Below are 11,381 nucleotides of genomic sequence, written 5' to 3' on the forward strand. Positions count from 1 at the left end.
TGCCCTCCTTGCCAGGCTGGGGGGTTACAGGTGTCTGCAGCACACACTTCTCACTGAGTGCCCCAAGGTTCCCCCACCTCTGTCCATCAGTGACCAGCACAGGGTTAACAGCAGCAGCAGCATCACAACAGGAGGACACAATTTGCTCAGCTGCTGCACAAGAGCTTTTCTTTTGTGTTTCCAAACCCAGGTTTGGTACTTGAGGAGAGGCTCCAGGGGGAGCCAAGACAAAGACAGACAGCAGGCAGCTCGTGGTAGGTGCTGTATTGACAGATACTGATTGGTTACATGGAGAAACGAACATACAAAATACAGAAGAAACAAACCAGGTTGGCTCCCCTCTGCCCCACCCCCCCCAGCACTCATTTGGTCAGAAGTGGCCCCACAGCCGCAGCTTCTCACTCTAATGCTACAGTTTAGTGGTTCTAGGTGAATCGTACTGGTCTCAGCCTCAGCTTTAGGTGGGGGTGGTTTGAAGCCTCTTGAGATCCCTTTTGTCTCCAGCAGTGACCTACAGTACAGTGGGACCCAGGTGCCACCGGCCCCGCCCGGGCAGGGCTGAGCTGGGCCGGGCAGGCGGCGGGTCACGCATCCACCACCACCACCAGAGGGAAGAGCAGAAGTTCATATATTAAAAAAGTGACTTAAGACTTAGAATTGAATTAGTATTGTACAGAAAGGTGCAGGTGGAAGAGCTCCCTCCAGCCTATGATCAGAAAGGGATGGAGAATCACAGCGGCCGCGGTGCAGCCGCCCTACGGTAAGTGCGGTCGTTAGCGGGTTCCAGGCCCGGGGCCACCTCTCAGTTGCTGCAGCACTGGCTCCTGCTGGGCTGGCTGCTCTCCTGCAGGTCCACCACCCGATTCCTGCCGGCGCCGCCCGCAGCCGTCTGCGGCTCGTTTTTTGGCAGTTTCTTGGCTAGAAGGGAAGAAGGCACAGGGCAGCTCCTCAGGAGCCAGCGGGCAGGCTGGGCACTGCCCTGCCAGCCCTCGCCAGGGGCTTGGGGCAGGACAGTGGCAGCAGTATGAGCACAGCCAAACCCACTCCTAGTTCTGATTTCTGCAATCCCTCCCCTTCCTCACTGACCACCGGAGAGGGGCAAAGGGATGAGGCTCTGCAAGGCAATGGCTCCCAACACTCACAGACAGCATCAGGCTCAAGGGACCCTCAAAGGTCTTGTCCAACTCCCCACAGGCTTCAGGGACTGCTCCAGCCAGAGCAGGCTGTCCAGAGCCACATCCACTCTGATCTTGAATACCTCCAGGGATGAGGCCCCAACCACATCCCAGGGCAGCCTGTGCCAGTGTCTCACCACCCTCATGGTGCAGAACTTCCTCTTGATGTCAAACCCAAACCTACCCTGCTCCATTTTCAAGCCATTGCCTCTCATCCTACCACCCCAGGCCCTTCTAAACAGCCCCTCCCCAGCCCCCGTCAGACAGCACAATGCAGGTGTAAGGTCTCCCCAGAGCCTGCTCTTCTCCAGGCTGAACTGCCTCATCTGAGGAATTCTTTCCAGGAGTGACTCTTCTGACACAATGCAGTGGAGCCCCCAGGCCCTGGCTGCCAGGGGAGCTGCCATGGTGCTGGTGCCCAGGTGCTGCAGCCCCTGTTACCTATTGCCATGAAGATTTCGTTCACATTCATCGCTGTCTTGGCAGAGGTCTCCATGAACAGCAAACTGTTGTCATCTGCATACGTCTGTGCATCCTGCAAGCCACCACAGAGCACTGCTGAGGCAGTCCTGCCATGAGCAGGCCTCAGACAGCTGCCACACAAAGCGCCAAAGAACTGCCCTGCCCCCTGCCTGGCTGGGGACAGGCACCACACACCTGGTGGCACAGCAGCAGAGCAGGGGCACTGCATGGGCTGTGAGCACTCCATGTCCTGAGCAGCACAGCACCTGGCGCTCAGGTGAGCAGCAGGGTGGCACACACCAGATGCAGCACAGTAGCCCTGGACAGGTCCAAGGAAAAAGCTGCTCCCTGAAGTCTGCCTCAGACCAGGGAGCTGGGAGTGGTCCTACTCATGTGCCCTACCCAAACCATGCTGCTCAGGCCCTGCTGCAGGCAGCCCCAGGCATACAAGGCACCAGGAGAGGCTGAAGGCAGCAGCTTGTGCTCCGAGGGCTTTGTTCTCCTCAGTTCCAGAACTGCTCCCCACAGGAGCTGCAAGTGCTGGGGAGAGTGCAGGGGCAGGCTAAAGGCCCCTCCCAAGCAACATCCTAGGGTCCTCAGCACCATGAATCCTGTCTTCAGTCTCTCTCAAAGCACTTTTCACAGAGCCACCATCTCCCCCACTCCAGCAAAAGCTTTCTGGCTGTGCTCAGGCAGAAGCTGAGCTGCTGTCCCCTCACCTGGAAGTCCACAGCTCTCTTGGGGGCCAGGTCTGCCTTGTTCCCTGCGAGTGCGATGACGATGTTGGGGCTGGCCTGCCGCTGCAGCTCCTTCACCCAGTTCTTGGCTCGTACAAATGTGTCCTGCAAGCAAACAGGAGGCAGCACTCAGCAAGGGCAGCCCCTCCCTGACCCACGGAGATATGACAGGGACAGGTCCTTCCTGCCAGGAGCTTTCTGCCTCTGCAGCACTTTGCAGCAGGACCCTTGATGGGCTCAGCCTCAGGCAGGACGAGGCAGAGACCATCAGCAGCTCAGTGCCCACCAGCAGGACTCTGCAGCTCTTTGCACCCCAGCACCCTTCCCAGGCACACACAGTGGTGTACAGCCCCCCAGCCCAGTACCCCACAGCACTCACTGTGTTGGTGATGTCGTAGACCACGATGGCTGCCTGTGCCCCCCGGTAGTACATGGGGGCCAGGCTGTGGTACCTCTCCTGCCCTGCCGTGTCCCAGATCTCAAACTTGACCGTCGTGTCATCCAGGCAGACTGTCTGTGTGAGGAAGGCAGCTGCAAGGGAAGGGAGGGGTTGGCAGTCCCTGCAGTCACAGCCAGCAGCAGACCCCACTTTGCCAACTGCTTATTCCCTCGTTGCAGCCAGCAGAGCCCCACAGGTGACCTGATAAAGCCCTGAAGCCTGACCAAAGCTCAGCAGACAGCCCCAGGGCCTCACTCAGAACCCTGGTCCCTTCTCCCAGGCACCCAGTGACAGAACAAGAGGACAGAGTTTCAGACTGCATGAGGGCACATTTAGGCTGGACATTAGGAAGAAATTCTTCATGGAAAGAGTGACTGCCCATTGGAATGGGCTGCCCAGGGAAGTGGTGGAGTCCCCATCCCTGGAGGTGCTTAAAAGGAGGCTGGCTGAGGCACTCAGTGCCAGGGGTTAATTAGAAGGGTCAGGTGATAGCTTGGACTCAATGATCCTAAAGATCTTTTCCAACCTGGTTAATTCTGTGATTCTGCTTGCCCAGCAGCTGTACCCACAGCTATGGGTACCCCCTGCCTGTGCCACTGCAGAGACACAGGAGCCTTCTCCCAGCTAAAACTGCCCAGAGCACCAGGGACAACTGACCTGTGGTTGGTGGCACCACACTAATGATTTCAGCTCAACCTGAAAGAGCTGAGGAAGCTGTTGCCAAGATCAGGCCAGACACAACCCCAGCATCCCTGGCCATGGTCTGAGGAGCTCATTAGAGGCCACAAACCAAGCTGAAGGCCTCAGCTCCAATTAGCAGCAGGAACCGAAGGCCTGGCAGCCTCGGAGGCAGTGCAGTTGCCATGGCACCGCTCCCTGCTGCGCCGAGCTCCACACCAACAACAAGTTGTAAAGCAGGAGTTCGGTAGCAGCTGCTGGACTATTTATAGCAGCCCCCTCAGACCAGGCTGGAGCAGCCCTGGCTGCTCCTAGTCCCCCACCCCAGGCTGTACTTGGGAAGCCCAGCAGCTCCTGGCAGCAGGAGCTGGCACTCACCTCCGATGGTGCTCTCCTGGTACTCGTGGAACTGCCCCTTCACGAAGCGCAGCACCAGGCTGGACTTGCCCACCGCTGACTCTCCCAGCAGCACCAGCTTGAACTGGCAGATTTTGTTGCCAGCAGCTGGTCCGTTCGGTCGAGCAGCTCCACCTCGACCTGCCATGGTGGCCTGAGTGCAGGAGCTAAGGCTGCTGCAGGGTCTGCACCAGGGTCCAGCTGGAGGCAGGCTGCAACTGCAAGAAGAGCTCTGAGTCAGCACCAGGCTCCTGAGGCAGCCACAGCAGTTCTGGAGCCTGCAGCTGCTCTGCAGCCACCAGCAGCACAGGCAGGGGCTGCCCAGGTGGATACCACAGCACCACTGGGCAGCTCCTGCCCTTCAGAAGGGTCTGAGCATGGGCACTGGAGACAAAGCTCTCAGCCCCACCGGCAGCACCTCCACACTGTGGGCATCACACACCTTGGCGGGGAGGGGCAGGACAAGGGCAGCAGAGTTTTGGTGATTAAAGCACTCTGAGAAGTCACAAAGGGACAGATTCAGCCTATCAGCATCAGACAGAGGCACACATCAGCCACTTTGGGAAGCAGCTTTGTCATCATGAGGGCCTGACAAAGGGAGGTCCTGCACTCTGCTCTTAACTCTGCCCCTGCCAGCTGCAGGCCAGCCAAGGGCAGAGGTCATTTAGGACCAGCCTATGGGCACATGCTGCATGCCCAGGCCAGCATCACCTCAGGTGGCAGCAGGTAGGAGGCCACAAGGAGCTGCCTCTGCCTGCAGGGAGACCTTCCAGCAGCTCCAGATGTCAGAACCATGGCTCCAAGTGCCCTGCCCAGTCCTAGGTCAAGGCAGTGAAGAAACTGAGTTCAGAGCTGGGTCCTTACTATTGCCCTGACAGGCCCTCAAAGCACAAACCCTGCCCTAACAGGGGGAGGGCTGCAGGGGAAGCAGCTCAGCAGCTGCCTCTGCAGACCCCAAGGAAGCAGCAGTTGGCAGCTCTGGCCAGGAGCAGCTTGGCAGGCACTGGGCTCCAGAGGCACATCTGGAGCTCCACAGCTCTACCAGCCCTAAAGTTTCCACCTTTTAGTTCCTCTTGTTGGCAGAGTTTGCAGGAAATCAGCTTTGGTTTAACCTTGGATCCCTGTGCCAGGGCAGCTGCCAGGCGCAGGCTCTGCCACTGCTTTGGACCAACACCACAGGCCACGTGAGCCCTGCCCTGCCCAGCGCTGCCCTCCTGGCATCTGACGGGGGTGATCCCAGAGCACAGCAAGGAAATGAGCCTGTTGACATCCTCAGCTCTTAGCCTGACCTATATTGCACAGCTCTCCCTTCGTTCTGCCATCTGGCTCTGCTGCCCGGGCACAAACAGCAGGAAGCCAGCAGGGCTCACAGGGAGCCACCAGGCAGAGCAGCTACACCCTCTGCTCCTAGCCCTGCAGAACCTCATCACCCCGGGGCTGGGCTGCAGAATCACTTCTGCCACAGCTGCCAGACTTTTAGGATGTTTGGGAGGACCCTGACTGGCCACACATGAGCCTGGAGATGACCACTTCTGGAGGGCCAAATACCTGAAGGGAGCAAGGACCAGAGCTGTAGACACAGGGAGCTCTCCTCTGCAGGAAGGGCACTTTGGCACTGCCAATGTCTTTAAAGATTCCTGCCCAAAAGACAACCAAGTGCAGCAGCAGGAGGCAGCTGAGCGACAGCCTGAGCCAGCCCACGCTGCCCAGCAGAGGTGGGTTTGAGAGCCGGGAGTGCTCCCTGCTGAATGGAGCCATTTCTGCTGCTCAGCAAGGCTGCCCACCCCACCTCCTGCAGCAGTGGACAGGGCACCAGGACATCAGCACCTGAGGCATGAGTCCCTCAGTGCCACAACAGCCACAGCCAGCAGAAACAGCAGCAGCTGAGGCTGCCCCTACCACATGGACTCAAGCAGCCAGGGCAGGGGCTGACAGGATGCTGCTGCAGTCAGCACCAGCAAGGATTCCCTTTCCTACCAGGGTCTTGTAAGCAATGAAACTTGGCAGCCTCTGATGCCAGCAGAGGCAGGAGGAAGGTGCTGGTGGTTTGCTCACCCAGGTGTGTGCAGAGCACCAGGGGCTATGGCCAGCTCTGGGGACAGACTCCTGTTGGAGATCAGAAGTAGCAATGCCTGATGCTGTCCTGCAACCAAGAGCTCCAGGTCTGCCCCTCCTGCAGCTCATGCTCCTCTCAGCACCTCAGCCCCTTCCCAGGAGCTGCTGTAGGGTTGGACATCTCCAAGAAGGATGAGCTCAGGGATCTGAGTGCCCTGGGTGAGGAGCTGCAGCCACATCCCCAGCTGAGCCAGCAGCACAGCAGCTCCTCAGGGCTGCTGGGGTGCTCCAGAACAGCACAAAGCTCACCTCAAACCAGGCAGCCCAGGCCAAGAGCTCAAATCTCCAGAGAGATCCCCAGATTAACCTCTGCATGGGAACTGCTTTCCCTGGCTGCCTGGCACAGGAAAGCTGCCAGCTCAAGGTGTCAGAAGCTACAGAACTTGAGAGTTTTGACCTGTGGTGACCCATCAGCGAGGCCTGCACAAAGCTGGAGATGTTGGAAACCCAAGCCTGAAGCATCCAGCTCCCTCCAGGCTGCTACTCTCAGCTATGCAAGAAGCCATCTCACTGGGGACTTGGTGGCTCAGATCCAAAATCCTCGAGGCAAAAGCCCCAGTGCAGCATTTGTCTGGTCCGGGAGCTGACAGCCCTACACCGACTTCTTGGCAAAGCAAGCCCTGAGGCTACCAAGAAGTTTTGCTTCCCCACTGCTGGCAGGAAACTTCTGCCACCCAGAACTCCCACCCAGAACTGGTGATGCAGCCTCAGGACCCTGAGTCACAAGAGACTTCCACCAGCAGGGCCAGCAGCAAGCGTGGGACCTGCCAGAAGTAGGCTCCAGCAGCCCAGCCTGAGCTGTCAGCCTCATTGCCCAGCATATAGCAGGAGGAGCAAATGCAAAGTGCCAGAGCTGTGCAGAGGCTGCACTGAGGCACAGCAGAGGCAGCTCCCAGCCAGCAGAGGAGCAGGGAAAGGGGCCCAGAGCAGACAGCTCAACCCCTCAGCCTGGTCAGTTTTAATCTCTCTGCAGAGCATGCACTGCCCTCCACAAACAGCAGCACTTCAGCTCTTGGCCAGCACTGGAGGACTAAACACTGCAGCTGTCTGAGGCTGGCCACAGCCTCAGAGAGTAGATTCAGAGTCCTCAGCCAGCTCAAGGCCCTGCAGAGAGCTCCTGTAGCTGCTACAATTCCTCACGCCCCCAACCCCCCCAAAACCTGGGCACACTCATTTAGGTGGGAGGCAAACTGGACTGACACTGGCAAGAAGCTAACAGAGATGGACAGGGGCAACAGAGCCTGCAGCCTCAGCTCCTCCTCACACTCCCCAGGCACGTGTCTGTGACACCTGCAGGGCCACGGCCTCCAGAGCAGACCCAGCAGAGGCTCTTTATCAAAGCAGCTCCTCAAAAACAATTCCACCACCAGTGACCTCAAGGCCATCTCCCTGCAGCCACTGCTCAGCACAGAGCTGGGACAGCAAGCAGCCACCCCCAGCCAGGCCAGCAGCAGTGTCCCTCCAGCAGCCACCCTGGTCTCACCACGGGCACCTGCCCAGCACCATGCCATCTGCCTTCTGTCACCTCTGCAGCCTCCTCCTGAGAGCAGACACCATGATGAAGGCCGCTTTGCTGCTGCTCAGGCTCTCATGCACAAGACCTGAGCAAGCTCCTCTGAAGTTCAGATGGACTCAGAAGGCAGAAAGCTACTGCTCATACTGAGACCAGAGGTCATTTGCTGGATGTCAGCTGCAGGGCTGCTGGGGAGCAGCAAAGCCAGGAGCAGTCCCTGCTCAGCTGACTCTTGGCAGCAGGAGGCAAAGATCAGAGCCTGCATGGCTGAGCTTAGTGCAGTGTTTGGGTCAGAAGCAGTTACCTTGCCCCCTCCAGCCAGAGGGCTTCCCTGGTTTAAGTGGTTGTCCTTTCCCTGGAATCCTTGCCAATGCCATGGCACTGATGCTGCCTTGGAGCTGCAGGTGTGGGATGCTCAGAGCTGAGCAGGAGCTGGTCACAGCAGCAGCACCAGCCAGTCCCAGGCCTAATGCAGTGAGGTCTAACTCCATAGAAGAGCATCATCAGAGGCTTCTGCACCTACAGGTAGTGTCCTCAGCAGAGAGCCAACGGGGCTGGGCTGAAGGCCAGAGCTTCTGCCTGCTCCTCATGTGCCAGGAAAGCAGCAGGGATAAGCCCAGGCCTCAGCTTCCTAGCAGACCCTGCCAGAAGTGATCCTGTGCCACAGGAGCTGAGGGGATGCATGGCCACAGCCTGCACACAAGCCCCCAGCTAGGGCTGCTGCAAATGAGGTCCTTTAGCTCCTGCTTGGGATGCTGGCCAAGGCTCAGCACCCCCTCATGACACAGCCTCCCCCAGGCCAGCAGCACTGTGCCTTTAGCAGCTCCTGCTCTGGGGCAAGGCCACTGAAAGTGCAGAGCAGAGAGCTGCCATGGTCACTGCAAGAGGATCTGTGACCTTCACACTATCTCCTGCAGACAGCACAAAGATCTCTTCCCTCCAGCAGCTCTGCCAAACAAAAGCAAACACAAGCATCAGGATTTTCTTATCTGCCTGTGCAGGACTTCTCCAGAGCTGGCTCCTGTGCTCCAGGGGAGGAAGCATTCCCCCTCCCTCCACACGCAGCCCTGTCCTTCCCCCACGCTGTCACCACCAGGCAGGGTCCCTGCTCCTGGCCAGCATCTGGAGCCCTTTCTGTGCTACTCCAACAACTTCACAGGACTTGCATAAGAGGACTTCAAACTTCATACCCCAGGGGCAGCAAACAGCTGACTCCACCATTTCTACATTCTGCCCTCTTCCAAGTGTGCTGACCGAAATACTTTGGGCTACACCCACTGCATAGAAGTGTTCCCATTTCATTTCCTGTGTCTGAGCACTTGGCATTCCCTCCCCTCCCTCTGCTGGATGCCAACCTGCCACCGAACACAGGCAGCTCTGGGAAGCCAGGAGCAGGAGCTGACGACCAGCAGGGCCTGGAGCAATGCTGAGCTGATCCCCCTTTAGCTGCTGTGATGGAGGTAACTCCACTTCATCCCCACCCAGCCTGGCCAAGCACACCCAGTGTGAGCTGTTCCAGACACACTGAGCCATTCCTGCTTTCGCCAGCACAGCAAAGCCACCTGAGGCCAACCATGCCCAGCAGAACTAGACAAGAAGGTCATTTTGCTGTATTCATACACACACACCCAGCTGCTCCCTGCTGCTGCTCTCCAGGAACTCAAACCTCCCTCAGCAGTCCATTTCATCCTGCCCAGATTGCTCCCTCACCCAAAGGGGCATCAGCACCTCCTGCAGCTGCCCGAGAGCCCTCACTGCCTGGCACTATCTTAAAGCAAACGTCCTCTGAGCCAGCCTGCAGTGTCCTAGAGGGAAAGGCTGCCTCTAGAAGGGGATTTCTGTTCTGAAAGCAGCTGCCTGAGCCTACTGTAGAGAGTCAGAAGTTCAAGAAGATTTCAGCACCTGGAGCCAGTTACTGATCCGGATCCACCTGGGCTGCTGCCCACCTGCTCTCCTCACTCCCAATGCCCACACGCTCAGTTCTGAGTTCTTTGCCCTTTTCAGTCATGGTTCTGACCTCATCATCCAACATGAAACACTTTAGCCAAGACTGCAGAGGTGTCAGCAGTCAGTCCAAGGAAGCTCACCCAGCCAGCAGGGCCTCTCAAGCCAACAGGGCCAGAGGGATCGTTCTTGTTTTGGCCTCAACTAAGTTTCAGGGTCCTGCCTTCAGAGCAGGCTCAGGATCCTAACTCAGTGCAAAGCAGAACTGATCCCATGCTACAGGCAGGGCAGCTCAGAAGTGGTGACCCACCACACAAAAAGCTAAGAATAGGAGATGGAAGCTGTTCCACAGCAGACTTTAAATAGCAGCTGCCCTGCCTGCTCCCCAGGCTCCTGCCATGCTCGGACACAGCCAAGGTCAGAGCTGCAGCAGCCCCAAGCAGGAGCAACAAGCTAAAGGTCAGCAGAGACCGGGTCAAGGCTGCATTTGGTCTGCCTGGCAGAGCAGTTTACAGTGGTAGTCACAGTTGGCAGAGGAGCTACAACTGTCACAGCTCCTGGTGGCCCTCAGCCAGTCCCAGAAACCTCAGCAGCACCTTGAGCTTCACCAGGAGTCAGGCTGGAGCAGCTCCTGCAGGACTGGGCACCACAAACCTGTTGCTCACAATCCCACCTGCACCAGCAGCCTCTGCAGGAGCACACAGCATGCACTCAGCTTACAGCCCAGGGTCTCTCCTGCTAAGCTGGAGCTCCATGGCCAGCCATGCCTCAGTGTGCCTGGGTCTCCTGCAGACATCTACAACACTTTGTGCCTCACTCCAGAGCCCGTGGCACCAGATTTATTCCACAGATGCCCCACGAGGAGCACAGGGGCCATGTTTGTCACCAGCAACAACCCAAAAGAGCCTCTACTGCCTCAGAGCCTTTTTGCAGCAGATACTGTCACACCCCTCGCTTCAGCAGCAGTCAGCTTGGGACCCTGCCTGGGTATTCAGGCTTCCAAATCGTCTACTCCCACCTCAGCAGGTGACCAGATCCCGCAGAACACGACAAGGCTCCCATCCCTACGGGTGCCACACCTTCCCCCGGATCCGCTGAGCCTTGTCAGCGCTGTAAGAGACAAAGGCGTTGGGAAACAGCAGCCGGGCAGACCCAGCGCACCGGCAGCAGGCACTCGTGTCCGCTGCCGTGGGAGCTTTTCTCCCTTCCGAAGGAGAGCAGCCCGAAGCAGGGCCGGAGCCGAGGCTCCGCGCCGCAGACACGACACCCTCCTTGGTCCTGCGGCGCTCCTCCCGACTAGCACCGCTCCCCTTCCTGGTCACAGCCCCCTACGACAACAGGGCCGCCCTCTGCAAGGCCGGAGCTGCCGGTTCACCGTGACCAGGACACTCGGCAGGCCCGAACAGCCCAGCCCCCGGTGCAAGACACTTAGTTCGCACAACCGGAGACCGGAGCCTCATCGTTCGCTCCGAAGCCCAGCTCACACTCAGCAGAACGGCTCCTCCCTCTACATCTCTACTCGCATCCCGGGGTCTCGGAGCAGCGCGTTCAGCTGGCTGGCTGCCTCCCTCGGCCGGGCTCTCGAGGAACCGGGTCTGCGGCGCACGGGCCCGGTGGTGCTGGGCCCCCAGAGCAGGCACCGCCCGGGACAAAGCTCGGCACTGAGTCGCGCCAGGTCCCTCCTACCCCGAGCCTGCACAGGTCGTGCCGCGGCAGTGCAAGACGAGCGGACCCAGCTGACCCCAGTCCCGGCCGCACTCACCGCCCGGAGCGCCGCTCCCCCGCCGCCGGTGAGTCTCGCAGGCCCCGGCCCTCACTTCCGCCTTTACCCGTTCCGCTTCCGGACCCGCCCACCCCTTCCTCTCCCAGCCCGCCGCTCATTGGCCGCAGCAGCTGCCAATTAGCGTCGCCCCGCCTCACAT

The 11,381-nt window shown here is 58.9% G+C and overlaps 1 protein-coding gene across 1 annotated transcript; it reads right to left on the reverse strand.

Moving 5' to 3' along the window:
• Positions 1-249: 249 nt before the first annotated feature.
• Positions 250-11,302, reverse strand: RAB5C (RAB5C, member RAS oncogene family). Its single transcript, XM_064174389.1, has 6 exons — positions 11,222-11,302; positions 3,870-4,105; positions 2,754-2,905; positions 2,357-2,479; positions 1,617-1,710; positions 250-918 (listed from the first exon to the last, which is right to left on the reverse strand). The coding sequence occupies exons 2-6, from the start codon at positions 4,033-4,035 to the stop codon at positions 803-805; spliced, it is 651 nt and encodes a 216-aa protein (XP_064030459.1). The 5' UTR covers positions 4,036-4,105; positions 11,222-11,302; the 3' UTR covers positions 250-802.
• Positions 11,303-11,381: the final 79 nt, after the last annotated feature.

This window comes from Pogoniulus pusillus, chromosome 40 (assembly GCF_015220805.1).
Source record: "Pogoniulus pusillus isolate bPogPus1 chromosome 40, bPogPus1.pri, whole genome shotgun sequence".
Lineage (NCBI taxonomy): Eukaryota > Metazoa > Chordata > Aves > Piciformes > Lybiidae > Pogoniulus > Pogoniulus pusillus.